The sequence below is a fragment of the Coturnix japonica genome, chromosome 2 (assembly GCF_001577835.2).
Source record: "Coturnix japonica isolate 7356 chromosome 2, Coturnix japonica 2.1, whole genome shotgun sequence".
Classification (NCBI taxonomy): domain Eukaryota; kingdom Metazoa; phylum Chordata; class Aves; order Galliformes; family Phasianidae; genus Coturnix; species Coturnix japonica.
Window position 1 is genome coordinate 124,279,659 of NC_029517.1, and position 26,472 is coordinate 124,306,130.

A 26,472-nucleotide genomic window follows, 5' to 3' on the forward strand; every position below is an offset into this window, starting at 1 on the left:
GAATGTGTTACTTTATGAATAACTTAAGATCCAAACAACTATTAATTTCAGGCTCTAGATGTAGTAGACACTGGGAGCATCAGTAATGCTTTAGCTGGCTTCTGATGATAGGCAGTGTTTAGTGGCTTTTCGTTATGTATTACATGCCCTAAACCCCAGTAAAATGGGGGATATATTTTTGTGGCCTGCTATGGAGAGGATGCATGTAAATGTTTGCAAGTCTTCTATTTTGTGACTCTTTACCTATTCTGCTGAAGGTGTTGTAGGTCCTCTGCCTATATCATACTGATCATAGGATTATACTAAAGCAAATACTAAGGTAAAGCATTTTATATAGAATGAGTTTTGGGGGATAATTGGATATGTGTTGAAAACAAAGTGCTTAGATAAAAATGGAAGCCAGTAAGGTGGAAATGATGTGCAGAAGTGGTCTAAATGGGAACTGCAGGAGATGAAGAACAGAGGCGTAATAAAACAACTTCAGCAAGACAGCAGGTATAATAAAACAACTTATGCAGACATGGTGTGTGATAATGGTGATGGAAAACAGCGGCCGAGCATCTTATACAGTTACTCCTTCAGTTGTTTACCTCAGAGCTGACCAAGGAACTGACTAAAGGATAATGTGATGCACACTAAGAATACTGAGTTTGTATTACCAATAGCAGGAGAAAGGCTGTCCTTGACTGAAAGGTTACAAGGAGGGCATGGGTCAGCTTCAGAATTTTCAGGGCTTCCAGAACCATCAAGAGAGAGCAAGTATACTGAATGAGATGTTGCTGTGAGAAGGTCTTTGTCACATGGAATAGTACCCTGTAATATTGGATTTTTCCAGAATTTGGCCAAAAATGAAAAAGGAAAAATGAGAGCTGTAACATTCAAGCAAAGGAAGACCAGGAGGAACTGTTGCAGCCTGGATAGCTGTGTGTTTTTGCAGCTGCAGAACTTCCTCTAAGCTTTCAGCCTGTGTTAGGACTGAGGGAGGTTTGGCGCCATCAGAAGCAGAGGGCTTCTCTGCAGCCTGCATGCAGAGCCGGCTGTGTCTGCTGTTGGGCCTGATGAGTGGTTTCTAAGGGAAGGCAGATAGGTCAGGCCTTTGATCTTTTGCTTCCTGCCATGAGCCTGCTGTGTTGTGAGAGTTGGAGTTGGTTTGTGACTTTGGTACTCATTTACTGGGACCTAAACTAAGAGTCCCAGTCCCTTTTGCATAGGCTCTTAAATAACTTGCGAGTCATGAGAATGACCTGAATTTACAGAAGGATGGGCCAGTAGCCTGGTGCACAGACATCTTTGGTACAATTTCCAGCCCTGCTTACTTCCCATGTGGTCTTGGGTAGGGCATGATTTTTTGCACTCTCTCTACCCCATCGCATTTGACAGCATCAAGCAGTAAATTGTCAGCCACAATGTCTGCATGCCTTAATTGCCCATCTGAGCAATGGGGTAATGGTGCTGCCTTAATTCACAGCCCTGGTGTGAGGGTTCTGCCTCAACAACTGTAAGGCCAACAGACAGTGGGCCGATGGATCCTCTGAACACCGTAGGGGCGTTGGAACTGCATGATCCTTGAGGTCCCTTCCAACCCAGGTCATTCTGTGATTCTGTGTGATTCTGTGATTAACTATGCAAGGCAGACTCCTGCATGAGGGACAGAACCTAGGAATGCTGCCTGTTTTACATAGTGGATATCACATGATTCCTTTTTGAGAAGAAAAGCCTCCAAAAGAGGAACTACATTTTATCATGGTTTGAGGTGAGTCCTCTCTTGAAACGATTGATCCTTTAAACGGGTAGAGCACTAGGAAACACTAGGAAAACTGACTGCTTAAAGTTGTTGCTCTCTGAAAGTGTTTGTAGCATCAGGTTTGTCTGACATCCTCTGGCTTCATCTGGAGGATGCTGAGTGTCCAGGTTCTGTGAAAACCTGGCTGGTAGTTTTGGGGCTGGTTGAAATTCCTGCTTCTGGAAATCTCAAGGTGCAACATTTCTGTTCATCACTGTGCAAGTCTGCATTGTGTGTTGTACCTCAAACCCCACGATAGCTTGTGACACTGTAATTCAGGACTTTCCAGGTGGATGGTGAATATTTTTAGGTGTTACAATTATAAGCAAGGCCTAATGTTATAAAATGGGAAACTGTTCTGGAGCCTTTTGTGGTAGTGCCAACGTTCAGACTGCAATGTCAGTCTGAAAGGTGTGAAGTGATAGACGCTGAGTTCAACAGAGCACAGGCAACTGGAAGTGGAAATGGGAGCAGGAGGGAAGAGTGGCACAGTGCAGGGGGCAAGGTTAGAGTCATTCCATGGGAGGGCAATGTTACATCATTCTGTTTGTAGCATTTTCTCCTCTGATCTCCTCATCTGGGAACGTGAGGATACACAGAGAAGCCCTTGGGGGTGGAGAAAAGGGAAGAGGTGCAGTGAGTCACCAGCGTTATTAATCACAAACCATCTGCGTTTTTCTACCACATCTTGAATGAGTCAAAGGGGGAGGTGTGCAGCTACAGACACGCAGGTTACTAATGTTGTGTGTTCCTTGTTGAGCTCCTTCCTCTCTTCTGGGAACTCCGTAGATGCCTTCAGTGCTGCTGCTGTGTTGGATGAGGCTGATCCAAGGGATGCTCCACGTGTCGGACAAATAGTGTTGGCCAAACATCCAGTAAGTTGGCGTCTGTCATTCAGACTCAGCACCCTGCTACCCAGACTTCCCATTTCTCTCTCTCCCTCAAACATAAATCTAAACGCAGCTGAGAAATGGTCACCACCCGTCTCCTGCCCTCAGCCCACATTCCTTCCCTTCTGTCAGGTCCTCCAGGCACTTTTCCCTTTTGTGCTGTGATGTGTGCTGCCTTGTGCCAGAAGTGGGATTTAGGGACTGCTTTTTGATAAATTAAAACTTTCTTTTTAATAACATTGGGTCTCATTTCTCTTCTGAAGTCTTACAAGAGGAATACCCAGTATGCACATGTGATTTTTGTTTCCCCTTTGCAATTCACTGGCAAAAGTGTTTGTGAGTGCCTTAGTTTTACTTGAAAAATGTGGTGCTTGGCTGGGTATTGTGATTCCCAGGGTAGGAGTAATTGCTGGAGGAGACGAGCAGTGTGAGAAGTCCCGAAGCAGGAAAACTTCTGTGTTGTCCCTTAAGTTCTGCAAGTTTGTAAAGAAACTAAATGCCTTGATTCTGTAGTAGCCTGTTTTCTTCCTGCTCTGTAGACATTTAACTGATGTTGTCCCTGTAATAACTAACTGTTAAGTCTAAACAGAAAGAAAGCATAATAATATATGAAATCTATAATAATATATACAATAATTAACTGCCTAAGTAGAAGGAGGACCAGACATTACTGTAGAGGTTTAATCTGCACAAATGGGAAATGGTTTCTAGAAGTTGCCACTTTTAGCCCCATAAGGAATCCTTTGCTTAATGCATAACTCAAAATAACAATAAGAAATTACCTGAATATTCAAGTGAAATAATCTGGTTTTAGTGTGTAAAATCAAATGTGGCTACCTGTGGATTTTGGCCACGTAGCTGAAGGTGCTGTGTACAGATAATTTTTGTTCTGTGTTTGTGAATTTCTTGTCCTTCCACCACATGGTGCTGGGTAAAACTCAATATGAAAAATTACTTAAATCCAGTGACTTTAATCCACTCCAATGAGGAGGATTCAGGGAGCTGCACAGACAAGTAATTAAACTAATTAGAATGAATGTTTTTATAGTGTCTCTGTTTCTCCCTTAAGAAATCTGTTGCTTTTTATTTCTCTCTGATGAACATGCAAGTACCCACCCTCCAAGCAGACACGTTGCTGATGAGAGGAGACAATTTTGACACAGTGCATTACTGATCTCTGGAACTTACTGCCTCAGGAAACCACTGATGGAGGGTGTTGGAAAGAGGCTTTACCCCTGGGTTGGTATAGAACAACTGCGCTTGTATCCAGTGGCATTTATGATTCGTGCATCTCATTGCTTGGAAGAGGCCACTTGACATTTTTCCCTCCCCAGGCAGAAAGCAAGGCCACAGAATCACACTCACTGGCACCTTCTGAGTTTTGAGCCTGGGCAGCTGAAGGCACTACAGGGATTTTAGGTCCTTTCTTGTCATGTGCGGAAAGAACGTTGGTTTTCATTGGGTGACTCCAGTGGATAGCACCAGCAAAGCCGTATGTCCAGTAGGACCCTAAAACCTCTTGCAGAAGCACAAACTATGAAGGAAAATGGCTTTCCCCAGGCTGTGCTGAGTTCATCCATTAGTGGGAGATTTGGCCTTTGTGTGCCAGTCATGGTTGCCACGTGCCCCTTTTGGTCTTCAAGCTGTAGGCAGCCAACTTATATTCCAGAAGAGGAAGCAATGGTCAGGAAGTGAAGAATTCTGGCTGTGTTCCTCATCTCCACCACATGCACAGGACACGACCTCAGGCCCATTGGGCTTTCCCCATCCTATCAGCACTGGAGGGTGATATCTCCTAGGGGCAAAACCTGTCTCTTAAATGTGACAAGCAAATGTTGCTGCAATATAAATATTGAACCAGATGGTGCTTTTCATTCTGGGTAGGTTATTCTTACCACTTTGTAGAGAGCAAAAATGCTAAAAACAGGCCTAGTCCATGCTCAGCTTACCCATTTCTTAGATGGGATTGGCCACATCCATGCATACAACCAACAGCACAGAAAACCCACAATTTTTGCTATTTCTTTGGCTTTGCAACAGAGTGAAAGTGAGCATTTTTGTTCAGCAAATGTACTGTGAGCAGTATACTGTGAAATATGTCTAGAGCAGGGTGCTGGCTAACACAGCTTCATCTAGGAAAGCTTACTGAGGCTTTCTCCAGGACACCTGTGTTTTCCAGAATACGTTTGTCCACATCTTTCCTCTGCACAAATAGAAGCTGAGATGTAAATGCAAGAAGGCAGTATTTGTGTGAACTGGCTTTGGCACGCTGTTCTCCAGGCTTTTCTCTTATTGTTAGCACCTTTTGAGGCATTTCATCCCACCCACAGTCTTACAGTGTTTTGTGTGTAGTGTTTTATGCTTGCATTTGTCAGAGCCTCTTGGTTGCCCTGCTGCAGGCATGGATTCTCCCAAGCTGGGCATGCATCATGTTTGCATCTGCCCCGCTTCGCGGAGGTATTGGCACCCAGTTTCACAAGTTGTGTTGACGTGAGTCAGAAGTCCTGGAGGCACTTTGCTTTGCTTTTCACCTGTGAAATGAAAGAAAAATCATAAATTGCTTCTCCCATGTAGGCAGAAGTTCATGGCCATCACACACAATGCCACTGTTTGTGGCACTTGCTATATATATCTACATGGTTATTTTCTAATTAGAAATGTCTACAGCAGCTCCTAAGAACTGAAAATATGTAGTGTTTTCAAATCTATTGTTCATGTCTCAAAAATGATTGTTGTGGCAATCTGTAAACAAAACCCATTGGTTGTGTTTTATTCAGCTTATAAAGAGCAGAAAAAGAGTTAGAGCTCTTGGCTGCTCTCACTTAAATGATGTTCAAAAGCTCAGCTCCGCAGTTCACAAAACCTTCCTTTTTTTCTGTTGTTTCCCATTTTGGAATCTTTACAGCCCTGATCCATCACACAGAAATTATTTGTCCTGGTTTGCTTCTGCTTATTCTCCTGCATATAATTAAGCAATGTTTTAAAGTGTATTGTCACAGTGGAGACCAACAGCATTTTTGCTGCGCTAGCTGATATGCTTTTTGATAGTGCTGCAGCAGCTGCATGCTGAAAACAGTTGTAAAGCAGGAAAAACATCACCCGAGGCATGTTCCTCCTTGCACCATGAAATAATCTCTCATCTCTCATCCTTGCATTTGTAGGAGATCAATATTACTGCAATGTTAAGGATTATGAGTTTGGTCTCTGTGATAGGGAGCAGAAGAGGAGCTCTACTGTACCATGCACCTTCCCACCCCAGCAGCTTCCATGAGAGTGGAGTAAAAGGCCAAAAGGGGTTATGGGGCTGTCCTTCCTTCTCTGAGCCAAACCATAAGCGTGACATTGGTTGTAGTTGACTGGTTTTTGATTTGCTGCTTGGTAAGGCAGGGTAATATTCCAAAACATGGGGACTTGTGTCCTGAGTCCTAGCTGGAAAGGACTTGGTGGAAAACCACAAGCATTGTAACAGTTTTTTATTAACAAAACAAAAACCAAAACCACAGTATACCTGCGAACAGCAGGTCACATTGGGGTTTTATTTTTGACAGCTCTGAACGGAGGAATGCACTGAGACCATTAGAGCTTTACCAAAGTGAAAGTTCTTTCACCACCCAAACTTTCTTCACTTGAAAAACCCATAGAGGCAGAAGATACCTTTCTCTGCTGGAAGGTGGCATTGCTACCCAAACAGACATTTTTCCAGTGACAGGCAGACCTGAAAACATGGCTTATTTTCCCTGCATGGTGCTCTGCAGTTTCCCAGTCTGGGAGCCAAGCAAGCAGCAAGAGGATCTGGCATTGCTCTGCTCATGCACCACGTCACCACTGAGTTGCCTCTTTGTTCTTCTGCCTGATGCTCAGGAGCCCTCTGAGTTGGGCTTTGAAAGATCAGAGGGCTGTGGCTGGGTTCGTTTGTTAGCTCTTGGAAATTAAACAAAGCCAGGCTGGGGCCTCTCTCATAACTGTACTTTTTGAGCAGAGATGCTGAAAAGAATACATTGCTTTTGACCTACGTGCTTCCATCGTGATTGCTTTGCAGAAGCAAAGCAAACTGAAAGCTCCTGTTGCTGCAGACGGTCTCTGTGGTTTGCTTTGGAGCTGGTTCTCAGAGGCAGCTGTCTGCTTGGAGGCGAGTGCTTTTGGTTTTAACCTGGCTGCCTGTTGCTGCTTCGCGCATCTGCTCATTTAAAAACAAAAATTCAAATTTAAAACAATAAAATGAAATTTTTTTTTTTGTGGTCTCTTTTCCCCCATTCAGCATGGGAAACACCACAGAAGATAAGGCATAGCAGCTGCAAGGGCAAGGGCTGCTTTTCTCTGTTCCCAAAACTGAGGTCACTTGCCTTGATCCAACCCATGAATTTAGTGACAGAGTTTGCCAGGATAAGTCTGTCCCTGGTGCAGCCCCATTCATTGAGCACTGGGTGTGGATATTGTCCCTTGGAGCATGGTGAACATGGGCTAGGTGGTGAAGTGTCACTTGTGTTCCTACCTTGACATGGTGCTTGCTAAGCTTTGGCTGTTGCTGAGGGGTACCTTGTGTCTCCCAACAAATGCTGGGAGTCACCGCTAACTGGAGAACCAGCTACCAGTGAGTACAACCCAATGGTTTGTGCAATCATTGTGTGTTTACCTTTCCCATCTCTCAGAGCTGTGGTATGGCTGGTCTGTGTTCTTTGTTAGAACTGACCAGGAGATCCAGAGCAACTTCACATGGACTTATCCCAAGTGAGACACTCACCGAGGTCCTCAAGGGACAGCTTGGAGGTCTCAATAAACTCCTCGCTCAGATAGTTGCTGGGCCTCACTTTCCTCCCCCTCCTTAGGGAAGCTCCTTGCATTGAGGCTGAAGGACAAAAGAGATCTTACTGGTTGTGGTCTCTTCACGCTTCCCTTTTGAAAACAAGCACATCTTGAGTTGGAACTCATTTGTTTTGGTCTTGACTTACAAAACTATCCGCTATGGTGGATAAGGATTACTTTGTGGCAGAAAAACTGGTGTGCAGAGTTAGCAAAGCAGTTAGAAATATAGAAAAACACTGTGTCATAAAAGAGAAACAGCTTGTAAAAATTTCTATTCAAACTGTCACAGACTGGATTTTTCTCCCACCCACCATTGTATATATGCTTTGGAGAGAGCTTGGCCTTTGCTTAGTGTCAGAGCATCCTTGCCTGAGGTTGATCCTCATGCCCTGATGCGAGGTGGGAGTTTGGCACAGCTACCTGACATGGCACAACTTGCTGAGCTTCCAGAAAGTCAACATATTCAACATTTTTAAGAAATATTTGATTCATCCAAAGCAGGTGGATGATCTTGTAGGTCTTCCAACCTTGGTGATTCTGTGATTCTGTAACCTAGATAGTTCTTTTTCTCCACTCTTCTTCTCCCATCCCATTCCTTTATCTTTTTGTTCTTAGCCCTTTCTTACTTCTTTTTTTTTTTTTTTTTTTTTGTTGGGGTGGGTAGGAAGGGGGTGATAGTGAAATATAAATAAGCCTCACTCTGTCTTTGATGCCTTTTGACTTTCTTCCTTTCGCTGATGTTGCCACATGAATTTTGCAGAAGGTCACACATCAGAAAAGGAGCAGACCATTAAGTGAAGCAGCACGGCCTGGGTGGAAGAAAAGCAAAGGAGCATCAGGGAGCTGTGTTCCATTCTCCTCCCATCACCCTTTTCCAGGGTGAAATTACACTTCCCTTCCCTTGTCTACAAACATCAACATCACAAATGCAGTGGGATCTGCAGGGCAGAAGGGAGTGACCCCATTACCTGCACCTTGTTTTCAGCAGCAGCCTGGCTTAGGCAGCTGATTCTGCAGCCCTCTCTCACCTTTTGACCCATTTCAGCCAGATCTGATACAAGGGAAGAAGCATCAGAAATAATTAAGTTCTGCACACTTCATTAAAAATCATAGAATCATAGAAAAAAATGAGTGGGCGGGAAGAGGGGTGTTCAGACAGTTGCGTGTTTGTGTTTCTGATCCCATCTGCAGTGGGACACAGCAAGCCGTAGAGCTCAGACAAAATACTTGGTGGGTGGGAGGATGATTGTGCAGGGAAATAGGGGGGAATTTTGAAGGAATATGTGGAAATAACAGAATATTCAGAGTAATCCGGTTTAAAGGTCAGTCAGCACAAATCTGCAAAAAACTGGGCATCACTTGTTCCATTGTACATCTACTTGCTTATTATTAAAAGGGATTTTTTTTCTTTATTTTTTTTAAAGAGAGAGATGGCAGAAACCCAAAACATGGGTTGATCGTAGGTGCTGATGCTTTGGGTAACGATGATGACAATCTGTAAGCCCCCACATCCCATCCCTTGGATGGCAAACAATGATTTTCCCATCAGGCCTGGAAGTGTTACATATCCAAGCCTGTCTGGTCAGGAAGAGTAGCAAAGTAGAGTCAAGGAATCATTAGATAAGGTATCCTGTCAAATAGGAGAGTTATATCAGTTTATTTTTTTGCATGATGAGACTGTTATAGCTATTAAATTACACTCCATCCACTCAATCCTGATGAGCATGGGTAGACCGTAACAGAGACAACATAGTTTTTCTTCCTTCGTGGTTATACTGACTAATATTGACTTCATATCCTTTTAAATACATGTGTTTTGATGGAATTGTTGCATTTGGGAACTCCAAAACTACTTTGCTGTGTGAATCGTGCTTTAAAAATGGATTAAAGTGTTTAATTCTATAGGCATTCAAGGGCACAGATCGGGACTCAATGGAAATGTCAGTAGGGTCACAGGAAGGGACCCCATTTAAAAGGGATCTGAGGACATCTTGGACCTTTGCTAACTGTCTGTCAGTCAATATACAGTGAAAAGTGGTGTACTGAGGAAACTTTCATTCCAGAAGAGACTTGATAGGCCTCCACTGATCTGCTCTAATCAAGACACAGACCTCTGAAAATGTTAATTTGCATCAACTCCTCTCTCTGCCTTTACTTTTACGAGCAAGGCAAGCCCCATAGCTTTATTTAGAAATCACCCATCATTAGTAACCACAATCATTTACTAGACATATTTACAAGGTAAGTGACAGTGGGAAGTAATTAAGTTTAATAATCATACTCAATTTCAAATCTGCATGCTTCAAAATAATAATTAATAGAAACTACAGCTTCTATAAAAAGGTACAGTATTTATAGCAGCGTCTGCTTTCTTTTCCAGCTAAATGCATTGACTCTCATGGAGATTAAAACCTCCTGTCTTTTCAGCTTCCCCCACTTGTTTCAAAGCCATTTTCTACCTGTGGCACACTTCATAGTGAATTGTCCGCTGCTTTTATTCTGTGTGGACAGATTTTTCCTCTTAAGTTGATGGGGAGAGTACCAAGAGGAAGAGCTCATTGTTGTCCAAAATGGTATTGTAAATGCACCCATCTTGAGTGGTGGCTTTCTGCAAAAGCCATGTTTTATAGATCAGTGCCTAATGGGTGTGCTTTGTTTCACAGGTGTCTCGCAGCCAATGTGAGCTGATGGTCACAGCTGGGGCAGAAATCCTTAATTAAACAAAACAAGAGTCAAGCCAACGAAGAAGGTTGGAGCTGTTCACAAGATCTTTCCAGTTTATTGCTCAGCCTGTCAAAGAAGTCACCTTGCAGGTGCCATGGCTAGCAAAAGAAAGTCAACAACACCCTGTATGGTGCGAACCTCTGAAGTGGTGGAGCAGGAAGTTCCGGAGGGTGCAGAAACTGCTAAAGAGAAGGGGCCTGACACACCACAGCAGGATGCTAAAAAAACTTGGCCTTCAGAAAGCTCAGTGAAAGAGTGCGAAGTGGTTGAGGCTAAGCCCCCTGCTGAAAGTCAGTCTAAGAAACCTCAGGGTGGTTATGAGTGTAAATACTGCCCTTACTCTACACAAAACTTAAATGAGTTTACAGAGCATGTTGACACTCAGCATCCAAATGTCATTCTCAACCCCCTGTATGTCTGTGCTGAATGCAACTTCACAACCAAAAAATATGATTCTTTATCAGACCACAACACAAAGTACCACCCAGGAGAGAGTAACTTTAAACTGAAATTAATTAAACGCAATAACCAGACTGTTTTAGAGCAGTCCATTGAGACCACCACTAATGATGTCACTGTCACGAGCAGTGGGCTGGAAAATGCAGAGTGTGAGGATTCACTTCATGGGGGAATTAGTGTGAGTAAAACGCCAATGATGAAATTGGGAAAGCCTAAAGGGGAAACCAAGAAGGGTCCCAAAAAGCCAGAAGAGGGAATTACGGAAAACCACGTGGATGGTTCTCTCCCCCGCATCATAACTGAAGCCACTGAAGCTATCGCGTGTATAAACGGAGACCTTCTCCAGGATGTGTTAGCTCATGTTATGCCCTCTGTACAGCTACCACCAAATATTAACCTTGTACCCAAGGTCCCGGTACCTCTGAACAGTACCAAATACAACTCTGCACTGGACACTAATGCAACCATGATCAACTCCTTTAACAAATTTCCTTACCCCACACAAGCAGAATTGTCGTGGTTGACAGCAGCATCAAAGCATCCTGAAGAACAGATCCGAATCTGGTTTGCTACGCAACGTTTGAAGCATGGTATCAGCTGGTCACCTGAAGAAGTGGAAGAGGCGAGAAAGAAGATGTTCAATGGTACTATCCAGGCAGTCCCCCAAACCATCACCGTCCTGCCAGCTCCTTTGACAACTGCAAAAATTCCCCCTCCTATCATCCAGACAGCTTTACCTTGTCAGATACTGGGCCAGACTGGTCTGGTTTTAACTCCTGTTTCAAATGGGTCAGCAGTTTCCTGTTCACCAATCACACTTGCTGTTGCCCCAAACCAGGGACAAAAGAGGACAATACAGACCCTGTCAAACGTCCCGGAGGCCAAGCGACCTCATGTAGTTCAGGTGCCTGAGAGTCCTGCCAAACTGACTGCTGTACCATTAACACCTACCAGCGACCGGAAAAAAACAAAGGAGCAGATAGCAGAGCTGAGGGCCAGTTTCATAGCAAGCCAGTTTCCCGATGATGCAGAAGTCTACCGGCTGATAGAGGCAACGGGGCTCTCCAGGAGCGAGATCAAGAAGTGGTTCAGTGACCACAGGTACAGAAGTCAGCGGGGCATTGTGCAAGTGGCTGGTGATGCTTTAGGGAAGGATCCAGTAGCACCTTCACTGGGCCGACACAGCCGCTCGTTCCACCCATATACAGATTTTGCACCGCAGAGGTTCAAAGAGAAAAGCCAAGAGCAGCTTAGGGCCCTTGAGGAGAGTTTCCTACGATGTTCTTTTCCGACCCAGGGAGAACTGGACAGGCTTCGAGTGGAAACAAAACTGAGCAGGAGAGAGATTGATTCCTGGTTCTCTGAGAGGAGAAAGATAAGGGACAGCATGGAGCAAGCTGTCTTGGACTCAATGGGATCGTACAGAAAAATTAAGGAACAAGGAACTCCCAATGGTGCAATAAACCAAGCAGAACTAATGAACAGCTCCCAGCTCCCTGGTGCTTTATCAGGATCCTCTGCCACACTTAAGAAAACCCAGGAGCAAATTCATCTACTGAAAAGTACATTTGCAAGAACCCAGTGGCCAACACCACAAGAGTATGACCAGCTAGCATCCCAGACTGGGCTCACAAGAACTGAAATTGTTCGCTGGTTCAAGGAAAACCGGTCTTCACTAAGATCGGGGTTGCTTAAATGGGTTGATCAGTACCAGCAGCAGTATTCTGATGGCCATAACGAGCAGAATCAGAAAAAGGGATCAAAACTCACTGAGAGTCCAAAGAATGGTAATGAGTCATCTCGGCAGCATTACCAGGAGCACAAAAAGCTGAATGAAGAGAACGCGGGGAAACTGGTGGTGAGACCAAAAAGAGACTGTGAACCACTGAAAGACTCTTTGCTGGGGAATCAAGCGGAGGGTACAGACATGTTGGAGTGCAACAGCCACGATGGACGTGAGGAGAATGAGGAGCCAGTGGAGGTCAGCTGGGTGGAGGTGACGGTGGGCGAGGATGACGCCGCATCAGACTGCATGGGCATGTGGAGCCAGGCAGCACCTGAGGGCCAGGCAGAGCTGACAGACTCTGACTCTGAAAGTATATCTGGAGACAATGCCCACGTATAGACAGGTAATGCTCGGGGTGCCCTGCTTCCCAGAGCTGACCTCACTCTGGGGCGCTTCCAGTGCCCCATAGCCCCTTTACAGTGTGTATCCCTGAGCTGGATCCTGGCACCTGCTAGGTGCCTGAACACAAATGATGGCCATCCTATAAACGGAAGCAGCTGCTTGGTAGGCAGGGGTTAGCGCTGTTTGCCTGGTTTCTTCTCTCCTTGTAGGTCAAATCCCATTTGAGAGTAATATTTTGTTTTTTGCATCAATCGATTAACTCCTGAAATGTCTGCCTTTAAATGCAACTTCTGCTGAGGTTGATGTAAAACATACCAGTGGAGCCGTGCAGAGGCTGACTTGGTGACACTAGTTCCTAACTGTCCTCTTGCTAAGGGGTTGTTGATCTCCCACGAACAGAGGCCATGTCTGGCTTTGCACCCCTTCTCTCCATCCTTTGACACAGAATAAAAGCTGTCTGGGGGAAGGGCCTGAGCCAGAGATGTTTCTGTATGCAACAGCAAGCAAAAAAAAATGCTGTAGGGCCTGAAGTGGCTCATGCAAATGTGCTGTTTTCCTCTTGCAGGTGAGAAATACCTCAAGCCTGCTTTGTTCTGCTTGCTTACTCTATAGATGTTTAGAAAATGCCCCAGACTAAGCAGTGTGGGTGTTTTAGCAGCTTTTCTTTGCAGGATCCTGAATTTAAAAGGAAGCTGAGGGGCCAGTTTTTTAGGAGGGGAGTGTTACATGATATTTCAGTGTGAAAGGATGTGTTGTTCGGAGGCCTGAAGTCTGTTTCTCTATGCAGTTAGACAGGTATAAACTAGAGCAAGTGCCATCAGCACTTCTTAATGGCATGTTGAGCTGAGCTCACCAACCTTCAGTGTTTTGTTCATGTATGAGGATGTACAGGATCAGAGCTCGTCTCTCCCAGGCTGAGGTCTCCTTAATCTAGGACATACCCGACAGAAAGCACAGCACTGACAATTAAAGAATGCATCATTCAGAAAAAAATCAATAGTCCCCTGATGTCTAACAAGTACAAGGCACTTCAATATTTGTTTTTAAAACTTTTCCAAAGGTAATACAGTAGCCAGGACTGGTAGAGGTCCCCACACTTGCACTAAGGCCATTTGCTATTGAAGAGTTAGTGCTGGGACTGAGCCACTCCATGCTGCAGGAGTGCAGATTTTCTTAGCAGTCTGTGCTGGCTACATAGAGCTGGGGGCACCTTTTGTTGCTGTTCTGGTACTGCAGAAGTACGTGGGTAGACATTGAGGCCCTGGAGTGTGTCCAGAGAAGGGTAGCAAAGCTGTGGAGGGTCTGGAGCACAAATCTTATGGGGAACAGCTGAGGGAACAGACTTGAAAGGGTGGGCCCAGGTGAACCTAATGAGGTTCAACACAGCAAAATGCAAGGTTTTGCACTTGGGCCAGAGGAATCCCAGACATCTATATAGACTGGAAGGAGTAGTCCTTGAGAGCAGCCCTGCAGAGAAGGACCTGTGGGTCCTGATGGATTTGAAACTTAACATGAGCCAGCAGTGTGCTCTTGCAGCTCAGAAAGCAAATGGTATCCTGGGCTCCATCAAGAGTCGGGTGGCCAGCAGGGCCAGGGAGATGATTGTCCCTCTCTGCTCTTGTGAGGCCCCATCTGGAGTACTGTGTCCAGGTGTGGAGCCCCCAGTACAAAAAAGACAGAGAGCTGTTGGAGAGGGTCCAGAGGAGGGCTGCAAGGATGATCAGGGGGCTGGAGCACCTCCCCTACGAAGGTAGGCTGAGGGAGCTGGGCTTGTTCAGCCTAGAGAAAAGAAGGCTGTGGGGTGACCTCATTGCAGCCTTTCAGTACCTGAAGGGAGCCTATAAACAGGAGGGGAGTAAACTCTTTGAAAGGGTGGATAACAGCAGGACAAGGGGAAATGGTCTTAAGTTGAAGGAGGGAAGATTTAGGCTGGATGTCAGGGGAAAGTTCTTTACTATGAGAGTGGTGAGGTGGTGGAACAGGCTGCTCAGAGAGGTTGTGGATGCCCCATCCCTGGAGGTGTTCAGGACCAGGTTGGATGGGGCCCTGGGTAACCTGGTCTAGTAAATGGGGAGGTTGGTGGCCCTGCCTGGCAGGGGGTTGGAGATTCATGATCTTTGAGGTCTCTGCCAACCCAAGCCATTCTGTGATTCTGTGAACTGGGATTGTTCAGTCATAGAAGAGGGGGCTCAGGGGAGACATTGCTCTCTACAACTCTGTGAAAGGAGGTTGTGGTGAGGTGGGAGTTGGCCTCTTTCCTCAGGTAACAGCGACAGGATGAAAGGCCATGACCTCAGGTTGTGCCACAAGAGGTTCAGGTTGGATGTTAGGAAAAATTTCTTCTCAGAAGTGTGGTGAGGCAATGGAAAAGGATGCCCAGGGAGGTGGTGGAGTCACTGTCCATGGAGGCCAAGAAATGTGGAGATGTTACCATGAGAAATAATGTTTAATGGGTAACACTGCTGGTAGGTGGATGTTTAGATTAGATGGTCTTAGAGGCCTTTTTCAGCCTTAATGATTTATGATTTTATAGCAGTGGAGGGGACCTAGGACTGCTTTCTCACAAAGCTCTAATGCTGCACCCTGGTGCTGACTGTGACGCTCTACAGCTGGAGGGGAGGCCATCTGAGTTGTACTTTAACAGGAGCTTTGCAATAAACTTTCACTGGTTTATTCTTTTGCTGAGGAGCTTTCAAAGGGCTGTAAAATGCAGCTGCTGAGAAGTGATGCACCAGAGCAGGGTTTTCACTATATGGGCCACTCAGGAAGTTCAGACAACTATTTTGCAGGACGGAGGCCCAAAGCCTTTCTCTCTTCTGTTCTGCTTTACCCTCCCAGCACATCTCAGCCCAGAATTGTTGACACCTGCTTTCTGGTACCCATATGGGACCAGCCATGGTGACATGTCAGATGGGAGCTCTATGCTCTGCGTTGATGGAAACAATGAAAAATCCACCTGCTTTTTCTTTCAGAATAGATGTTTACTCTCAGTTTAGTGAAGGCCATCTACTGTCTTGCTTAATTTTTAACTAAAACTTGGGAGTTGAACTAACGGGTCATTATCTTAGGTGACACCCAGAGTATGGCTGAAAGACCAAGAGGCTTGAAGATGAGATTGTTCCTGCTTGTTCCTACATATAAGTGTGATTATTCTTCGCATCACAACCCTCAGCACCTCGGAGGAGTAATGTTGCCATCCTGACTGCAGGCAGGAGGCACTGCAGAATCTGAACTGCTGACAGGGGAATTTCTCCTCCTCTTGATCCTTGCACAGCCACGATGTGAAACTTCCACTGCTGAACTTTACATTTTGCTGAGATGTTCCTTTGATATTAACGTTGTTGTTATGTTCTCAGCCTGGCACGCACTCTTTAAAGTAAACATTTTTCTGCATTCAGATTCCATACTTCTGTTGTAGCATGAATTCATGCACAGCTTCTGCAAAACCTGAACTGCTGCAGAACTTTTCAGGTCCCTTTTTGTTTTCCCATGTAGTTCTAGAAGCTATTAGGGTGTATTTGCATTACAGCCTTAATGCACCTCGTAACATAGAAAATGGTTTTTTCTGGAGTGATGTGTGCTCAGTGGTTGCTGCTTCTGTTGCAGCTGGTGGGAGACTTTCATAGCCACCTAACCTCCGTGGAGCAGAACTCACACATGGCTCTGAAATCTGATTCACAGGTTGATGAAATCTCTGTTGTGCTTAGAACTGTGGAATCTTTCAGGTTTGAACAGACTGTTAAAATCATCCAGTCTAACCGTCAGCCCATCACCACCATGCCCACTGAACCATGTCCCTCATTGCCATATCTACATGCTTCTTGAAGCCTCTAGGGACAGTTCTGCCTGCTTGAATCTTTTGCAAAAGTCACATGAAATCCATGGAGCAAGATCAGGTGTCCTGAACACTAGCCCCGTTTCAGTAAGGTGGCTTCTTGATGCTGAGTTGCTGCAGCAAGTTGCTTTGAAGCCACCACTACAAATGCTCCTGGTACTACATAATGAAGTCTCATATCCCCTGTGTGCCAGTAGAGTGCCTTACTTCACATCCATAAGAGGAGAGATTCCTGCCTTCTGACAGCGTGGGGCAAAATCAGCTCTCTTCTCACCATTTGTGCAAGCCAGATGAACAGAAACAATGCTCTCAGTCATACGGTCTGATTTTTGGGTGGTGCTGTGTGGAGCCAGGAGTTGGATTCAATGATCCTTGTGGGTCCCTTCCATCTTGGGATAGTCTATGATTCTATGATTTTTGTCCCTGCTGCATCATGCTGATGAGCATCAGTGCGTCTGGGTTCTGCTGGTGTCCTCAATTCTTTCCACCAGTAGCTGATGTCAGTTATAGGTGGCTTTGTACATTCCTCACTGAGATGGTTAAGAGCCACCAGCACTGGAGTTTCTGTTCAAGTAAGTTCCCATTTTTCTTGTGGTTCAATGTTCTATCCATAACCATGACTGCAGTGCCTGCTGCCCAGACTGGGCATCCTGAAGACACTGTGGGTCTTCCCAGTGGTTTGTGCAGATCTGAAGCTGACTCGCCATTTTCCCAGAAAGCAGTAAGCCACATTGGAGACACAGGCTGAACAGCAATGAAGAACTCCAGAGGGAGGAGCAAAACCAAAGCAACCATTAAACATTCTCAGTTTTTAAGAAGGTGCAGGAGGTTGTCTGAGAAAAGGCTGCAGGGACAGGGAGGATTTTGCTTGTTCTGTTGGTGTAGATCCCTGCCCTTCTCTTGGGTGGGCTGCTTTGCTCTTGGAGTTGTGGACGCCTGACAGAGCCCTCTGCTTCTATGGGAGGTAACAGAGAAGCCTTCATAAAAGGTGTGAAATAAGGGTTATGGTGAGCATGGGTGCAGAGGAGCAACCCTGTGCTGCTGCATGCAGCTTCAGCACTGGTTCTTACACTTCTTGCACTCTCACACTTGGCTCAGTGGGGGAAACCATGCTGAAAGTCATCCCTGATGGAGAGGCTTTGCCTTGTGTCCATGTCTGCTCCATCAGTGTGAGGCTCTGCCCAAGGGGTTTGTGGCAGCAAGGGATCAGCAAGAGGCAAAGCTGGGCCGTGTGTCCTCATCAGCAGTCTGCAGGGGGTATCATCAGGATGCTCATACCACAGAACCAACCAGGCATCCTCCTGCAGCATCAGGCTATGACAGGGATCAGCTTCTGGTGTGGTTCCTACCAAATGCAGTGCTACTGTGTGCATCCTCAGGAGTGAAAGTTGGATGCTGTGGTAGCTGACAGCTCGAGTATTTGTTCAGAACGTCTTTTAAAGTAATACATTTCTTTAATCTTTTGCAGGGATATTCATCAGCTGCACTGTCCTGACAATGAAGGGGAAATTCTGTCTGAAAACAGAACATCTATTTTCCTGCCTGGGGTCAGACGGCGCGTTGCGACTTCCGCATCTCAAATCGTGCTTGCGGAGGCACAGCGAGAAATCCTCTGGTGGAACGTCGTCGTGGGGTTGTACGTAGTGCCAAAGTCCTACTACTGCATTGAGAAAGAAAAGAGAGGAAAAAATGGGTCCTTGTATATAGGTTACTCCTCAGCTTTTTTCCCACCCACTTTCCTGCCCAGTCTCTTCCTGTACTGGAACAGATTTGTACAATGTGGAAATTTTGTTAACTTTTTAATAGGTGCAAGTTATTCTTGCATACAATGCCATGGGAAAATGTTAGGGATGGTTTGGGGGAGGGAAGTATGTTTTGTGGGGAGGAGGGAGAGGAGATCTTTTTTGAATCACTGAATCCCATTATGGCTGATGCTGGTAGGGGCCTCAGGGGTCCATACGACCCACCCCAAGCTGCAGCAGGGACACCCAGAGCAGGGGGCCAATGGCTGCTTCCAGGCGGCTTTTGGAGCCCTCCATGGAGGAGAGCCCACAGCCTCTCTGAAAGCTTTGAAGAAAGTTTTGCAATCTTTTTGGAATCTCTTTGGTGCCAATCAACATCCGATCCCGGGTTCCCACCCCACAGCCGTTTACATTTCAGCCCACACAATGCGCTATGGGTTATGGGGAGGGGAGGGTCAGTCTGGTTCAGTTGGGGATTTGGGGTTGGTTTGTTTTTTTCCTGTTTTGACTTATTTTTTTTTGTTTTATGGCCATTTGCTACTGAAGTATTTAAATCTCTGCTTTCCTGTGCTCCTCTGAAGCGCGCCTTCTCCAGCTCCCGTGCTCCACTCCTCACAAAGTGGGCCGGGCCGCGGCTCTCCAACGATCTCGCTGGAACACATTTTTTCTGTTGGTTCGTTTGTTTTTAGCACTTTTTGTTTGAACATGTAGAGGGCCTGGGGTGACAAAACGATGATGCTTCATAACCTGAACTTATTTGCCTTTCCTTGGCTGGCACAGAGATGGACGATGGAAACAAACGTCCATTCTCCGGCTCTAGAAGCTGTAGCACACAAGTGACATTTCTGATTAACCCTTGCCACTAAATGGTTAGATCAGTTCTAGGTCCCCGAGTGCACTTGTTTTCAAGTACTGCTAGTTTTCCTTTGTGCAGGTGTCTGTGCGTGCAGCTCTGAGGAGGAGCAGCGGTGGGCGCGGGAGCGCGAGCTGGCTGCGTTGCCAGGCCCTACCACTGTTTCAGCACACTGCGCAAGTACAACGCTAGGGAGTTTGAATAAAACCTACTTTTCTAACTTGTTGCTCATTTGTTGTAACTCAATAAAACAAAGGCTAGGCATTTTGGTAACCTTTTTCTTGTCTCCTTTTTTCTTAATTGAAAACAAACAGCCTCTTCCTATGCTGCGTTGCAAATGGGAGCTTGATGGCTTCAGAGCTGTGATTTGGGTTTGTGGTGATCAACAAACACCAGCCAGATGAAAATGAATGGTTCAACCCCCTGCAGAGAGTTGGTTTCCTGGCATCAGATGGTTGTTTCCCAAATGAAAGTGCCTGGGAATGGGGAACCAAACCTCTGTCCCATGCTTGGGGTATTTGCAGGGTTTGGTAGCGGCATCTGTGGTGCCAGCAGCTGGAGGTACCGCACCAGGGCACAGGGCTGTGCCAGGGGTGTCCCTTACCCCTGCAAGTGCTGCAGCAGCACAGCGGCTGAAATTTAAGGTAAGAAAAGAGACCCATTGCTCCAGCAGCACCTGTGTCCTTTTGGTGAGTGCGTACCTGGGCTGTGTCATTGACCGCAGCCGCACATGAGGCAGCCCGGGGCATCTGCTGTCTACGTATAGCTGGATTTCCCCCACAGCATCATATGTCCCAGCATGGGCTGTTGGGTGGATAGATGCGAGTGTCAGGTGGCAAAGGAGAAAATGCCTCTGACGCCTTTCCTCTGGGGCTGCAAGTTGTAACAGAAACTAATTGCCACTTCTGCTTGCTTTGCTTACATGAAAGGATGCTAATATTTTAATTGCCCTTGTGCACAGTTTTGAACAGCCACTTGGCAGCTTAATATTCCAGTTTGCGTCTCTCCTGGCTAATGTGCGTGTAAGGATGTGTGTCTGGAGTGCTGACCTACTTTGTTTAACCAGCAGTGCTCTGTGCATCTCAGGAGCTCTCAGCAGAACAAGACCCACCTGGGCTTTCTGTGTTTGCACAGCACCAGACACAGAGGGCTTGGGGCAGGGACCAGGGCCCTGGAAGATCACTGCAATTCAACCAGAACAACAGTGGCAGCCCTGGAAACTGCTATTGTAGAGATAACAAAGTCAGAGCTCTCCTGGAGCAAACAAACTTTGCTTGCAAAAGAGTACAGCTTTGCCAGCCTCAATTGGAAGCAGATGGGTTTGTATGAGCAGGTCATGGATGGGACCAAGACTTCAAATGCTCATCACAGAAAGCCAATCCTGATTCCTCTTTAGGAACATCCCAGTGCCACAGAAGGACTGCTTTCAAGTGGACGCCTGAACAAATTTGCAAAACAGGCACCACAAGCAGGCTTCATTATAATTAGGAACACCACAGCGACTGCATTTCCAGGAGAGGGCAAGGCACAATCAGGGCGCTGTTTGTGCTCCACAGTGACCGGGGATGTCCTTGGGCACAGAATTTCATTGCACATGGATGGAAGCAGGCTGCTGATGCTGGATTTCCCTGCGCACAGCTCTGCCTCCCCTCTGCATGGTCTGTCTAAGGCAGGCATTTATGCAATGCTATATTATTTTTAATGATGTTGCTTGTAAAAAACAAACAAACAAACAAACAACAAAACACTCAGAAGACAGGAATGAGCTGAACAAAGTAATCATTGCTTTCCTGGTGTAGTCTCCTTGTACACTGAGATGAGGCTGTTCTTTCTTTACATGCATACACAACTTTCCTGCCTGCTCAATAACACACTTTGAACAGGCTGCCCAGAAAGGGGGTGGATTCCCATCCCTGGAAACATCCAAGATCAGGCTGGATGGACTCTGAGCACCCTGATCTAGCTGTAGGTGTCCCTGTTCATTGCAAGGGAGCTGGACCAGATGGCCTTCAAAGGCCCTTTCAACTCAAATAATTCTATCAAAGATACCATCAAAGAATTATCAAAGATTCTATGGTGATTGGGAACAAGCCACCACTTGCTTCCTATTGCCATTATTCAGGCCTTGCTTTGAAAATAGGTTTTTCTATAGCTGATGTGACTGCAACACAAGACTCCACCATGGCTGAAGAGCCATCAATAAACACCACAGAATCCCTGGAAATTCACTAGTACTCAGCCTTGCCATATAGAGGAACATGCTGTTGCTACCAGTTGCTCATAATTTGACCAGATTTCAATGTATTTTTCTAGAGGTGATGAAAAGCAGCACTGGCACAACCATTTCCCTTCTGCAGTAATTCCCCTGCAAGGCACCGGAGCTTTCTAAGATCAATGCCACTAGGAATTTCTCTTGCAGGCCAAATTGGTTAGCCTGATTTTTTGGAAGTGGTTGAGAGGTTTTTTGGCTGAAGGTTTCCATGTGTTTAAAGGGAACGAAACAAACACCTGATCTGGGCACCAGGCAGGAAAATTCCCATCTTAGAGTTACAAGCAGCAGGTTTCCTGCCGGAGGACATGTGCTGTGAGTATCCCCTCCACAATGACACAGAAAAACACCCAGCATAGAAATCACAAATTTTAAACTTTGCCCAGGATTGTGGCACTAATTTGATTCCAAATGCTGATAGATTGGACTGTGTCGTTTTTGATGTTCCATCCAGAAAGGGATGATGTGAACACCTCTTGCCTGCCATCAGCTGAGAGCTGCTCTTGGCTGGTCACCAACACTCAGCTGCCACGTGCTGATTTTCCCAACCACAGTAGGGCTGCAACGTGCCACCAAGCATCTCTGCCCCAGCAATCACTTGTGACACATTTTCGTTGCACACGTCACGAAGGAGCGCTTGGGAAATAACAGTCCCATCTGCTATCCTCAGAGTTGAGAATTTCAGAGGGAGGAAAGTTTCAGGGCAGAAACGTCAGCATTTCAATAAAATCCCATTTTTTAGCTGAGCCATTGCAGGGGCACAATTTCTAACCTCAAATCCCTGGTGTGAACCTTTAGAAGTATCACCTAAACCAACTGGCAAGGGAGGCTGCATGCAGCAGCAGCACTACAGATGCAGGGATCACCCCCAGAACAGGAGCTCAGTACCTTCCAGACCACTGCAGACCAAAGCAGGTTCTGAATGATTATGATCATAACAGTAATTACATGCTGACAATTCAGAATTTAGAGAAATACACAGGTAAAGCAGCAACCCAGATAAATGGTTTTATTTTTATTTTATATATTATTATATTATTTTTATTTTATATTATATTATTTTGCACTGAATTTGAATAAGTAGCATTCAAGACTTCCACCACTGCAACTTTGCCCATCATCTTCCAGTAGCCCTGGCTAATGTTCAGTAGCAAAAACACACTCTTAAATGGGAAAGAACTATAAAGGCACACACGGTGTTGTAGCACAAGGCAGTGTGGTATCCACGTAGCAAGGGAAGTGTATGGAAAGGAAGCTTTTTGTTCTCCAAAACAGACAGAGGTGGAAGACCACTGGAATCAATGAAATAAAGAACTTCCACGGTCATTTGATCAGTAATTAATGGAAATGAGGTCTATGGGTCTCAAACACCAATCTGTAAATGCTCACTGTCAGCAAATTGGCTTGGGCAAAGTAAGCAGGATAGCCATGAAACTTCTCTGTACCCCAAATGTTCCTCTTCATACTTTTTTAAAAATTACTATTATTTTGTAGAAGCCATCTTACACTCTTATCCAATTCTTGCTGCCCTGCATTCCTTGCTCTTTCTCACAAAGTCCTTTCCAAGAGGCAATGATCCGAAGGATGTCACAGACATTCAGCTCTACTCCCAAGAACATCTACCTCCACTTGGGTTGGCTGTAGCTTCAATTCATGATCCACGCCAACTGCTGCACCGCCTTATGGGTCACATTGACTCCTCAGGCCCACCTCTCCCAAATTCATCTCAAGGTAAGAAGATACTGATGAGGAAGCTGGCTCTGAAATACCAAGGATCTGTGCCACAACCTGGAATTACCACTAAATTGAATCAGCTGATACCACAACACTTGTAGAGTGGACACTTTGGTTTGATTGCAACTTGGGTTGGAAAGGACCTTACAGATTCCAACCCCCTGTCATAGGCAGAGCTGCCCCCCACCAGATCAGGCTGCCCAGGGCCTCATCCAACCTGGCCTTGAATACCTCCAGGGATGAGGCACCCACACAACCCCTCCAGGCAGCCTTAGCTGGTGCCTCACCACCCTCTAAGTAAAAAATTTTCCCTGTCATCTTAAGAAAGAGGGCTCTGATGGTTCTGGAGCCATGATGGAGAAAACCAAGCTCCAAGCCTGTTCTCTAGCCCAGCTATGAACTGAACCACAGCTGGGCAAACAGCCAGAAACACGGGCATCCAGGCTGAGGGCCTGTAGGTTTGAGATCCATGCTGGTGCCGGAGCCCAGGTGACCAGAGCAGCGCCAGGAGCACAAGCCAGTCTGGACCCAGGCATCTCACCAGCGGTGTGCTCCAAGGCTCCCTCTTAGGGATTTTAACAAAAGGAATTTTAATCTTTTTTTGTTGTTGTTTGAATGCCAGTGTTTGAATGAGGGAGATGGAAATTTTAACACGAAGCCACACACTGAAGGTCACGGAAAGGCAATGCAGACATTGTCTTCAGTAACGCTAAAAGGAAGACCAGCCCTGCTGTGTCAGAGCAGAAAAAGAAAAAAGGGCAAAAAAAAAAAATAAATACTTCTTTTGATTGGAAAGAAAGTTTCTCCATGGCCGGTTGTGGTGCAACATTGCACAACGGAGAGTTCTGTGGCTGGGAGCAAGGAGAATTAATTACTTTGCTTTCTGAAGCATGTGCAGCTCTGCTGTGCTGTGCCAGCTCCAGGAACGATAAGCACTCACCCAGAGAGCACAGGGATTTTTTTCTCTGGTGTGAGCTTTGCCTGTTGAAATGACAGCAGGCTGCTGAGCCTTTGCTTTGTTTTCTTCTTGCTTCGCCTAAGTGTGAACCTGGGGAGCACGCCCTCTTTCCAGATGCACAGAGATGAATTCTGTGCTGTCTAGGGGAAGGGGAATCGGACCGAGCACCTCCAATTGCTGGGAAGTGCCCACAGTGCTGACTGTCATCAAAATGGCAGATGACAGCATCTCATCACAGACAAGGTTGTGATGAACACAGATCCATCTCCAGCCCACTAAGTCTCTGTGGATTTTGCTTTCAAGGGCATTCATTCCAGCATCCAAACAAAGCCGAGGCACGTCTCTCCCAAAGCAAGCAGGCAGTGGGGCGGCAGCAGGATGGCTCCAATGCTTTGTCCTCAGCTGCACAACAGCAAGTCACATTGCAGAATAGGCTTACTGCTGATGTGCCTGGCCTTTCAGGGGCTTGAATTGTTTTCTCAATATTCCTGCTCCCCTGACTTGTTTAGGATGAGTGGTTTTTTTATATATACAAGTGGTCTGGGAGCTGAGTTCATACAAGTTGCTGAAGCTTTCCCCCCTCTGCTCACAAATAACTTCCAGGTGTCCCTTGGCAGGAGAGAACTGGTCTCACTCAGCAGAAGCACCACCCACCAATTCAGGATAACCGCAGATGCTGCCGCACTGACCTCCAGCAAGCAGAAATCACACCGTGTTTTAATCTTCACGGCGGTGTTGACACCCCTTTGAAGAAGAGCGATTCCCACCTCTCCCCAAGCCACTGCTCATGGCCATCTGCAGCCGCCGTGTGCCAGAACTGTAACTTCTCGCTCTCTTCCTCTCCGTTTTTTGACAAAAGCTGCCAACTTACCTAATCCATTGCAAAAGAGCTGAAGGATACAGACACGGGATGACTCTTAACATCAACAGCTCCTGCTGACACACTGAGACGTGTGGCAGTACCTCCTCCTGGTTCCATAAATGCAGTGGAGCCAAAGCTGATGTCTCCCCAGCAACCCACACGTTCAAGTTCTGAGTTCATTTCCATGTTTTAAAAGAAGTTATTAAAGCCGTTACAAGTGTAAGACTAAATATAAGAGCTTCTCAGAGCCTATCAGGCTTTCGCCATCTATTTCTCGATGCTAGAACTGCCCTACTTCCATGCCTTGCATAACTGCTGTTAATTTGCTGCTCCTGAATAACAGCCATCAGCGCCTGAACAAGCCAAGGAACAAACTCTTGGACAAAATCAGCACTTTTCCGGGGTGATGTTCTTCCTGAATCAACATATGCAAGCAGAAATTTCTTGATTGACAATTATGCTTGTTCAACACTAGATTAATGTTTCAATATGCTCCAGACTACCAGCTCCTCAAAACTATCACAGCTCAGGTTGCAAAACAGATGTTCAGGGCAAAAATGATGCCCACATCTTATCTGCTGCTGCTATTAAAAGAGAAATTAGAGCAACGTGTTTCTTCCTTCCAACTTTTTCCCATTTCACCTGTGTTCATCAGCTCTCAGTCGGGGTTGCATTCTCAGTTAGTGCTGTTTGTTAGCACGCACCTAGCAAAGCTGAAGCCTGACACACAGTGGCATAGTCAGAAATAAATGCACGTCCACAGAACTGCCCTCATTTGGGCAGCATGATTTCCCACTGCTCCATGCCTAGCGAGGAGCCTCTCACAGTAAGCAAGCTTGCGTTTTCACGTTCACTTAGGGGAAAAGAGTGCATCTTTCTAGACAAGATAGGTAGTGAAGTGGGACTGTCAGCACTCGTGATTCGACCCATGGGCAAATTTAGCTTGAGTCGAAACAATAGCAGCAATGCAATAAGGTACAGATTCAACATGAGTGATCGTGGTGGTGGCAACAGCGCTGAGTTAAAGGTCATCGCATACAAAGAATACCCTGCCCGGTGACTGCTGCTCTGTGCCTGAGGGCATTTTCACTGCAGGGTGCTCCAGCTGAGCCTGCTGCCTCCCCATTCATTCGACAGAGCTTCCCCTAATGAGTTAGAGACATTAACTCCATTTCCACTTTTTAAAGCAAAAAGACCAACAAACTCAGATGAGTGGAATTGAAATCTCTCCAGCCATGTCTAAGACACCCTGCCTGCAGCCAGGGGTGTTACCCCTGCTATTATACAGGTACAGTTCCTCTCCTACTTTGTCCTAGATTCCTCCCACTTTCCTTCCCCCTCGGCAACATTCCCACACATCCTCTTCAGGGTCGGTGGTTTGTGGGTTTGGTTTCTTTGGGAGCAGTGCAGTTAGGGGTCACCATTAATCACA

At 46.0% G+C, this 26,472-nt stretch overlaps 1 protein-coding gene across 2 annotated transcripts in view; it reads left to right on the plus strand.

Annotated features, from left to right (window-relative positions):
- ZHX2 (zinc fingers and homeoboxes 2) overlaps positions 1–19,490 on the plus strand; it is a 35,432-nt gene extending 15,942 nt beyond the window's left edge. Inside the window, exons 1-3 of one of the 2 annotated variants that reach the window (XM_015856220.2) lie at positions 1,842–2,658; positions 10,140–12,788; positions 18,091–19,490. In XM_015856220.2, the coding sequence (XP_015711706.1) occupies positions 10,295–12,784 (2,490 nt within the window). In that variant the 5' untranslated portion in view covers positions 1,842–2,658; positions 10,140–10,294 and the 3' untranslated portion in view covers positions 12,785–12,788; positions 18,091–19,490. Of the gene's footprint in view, positions 1–1,841; positions 2,659–10,139; positions 12,789–18,090 lie in introns of those variants that run through there. The other variant, XM_015856219.2, reaches the window with a different exon arrangement.
- Positions 19,491–26,472: the final 6,982 nt, after the last annotated feature.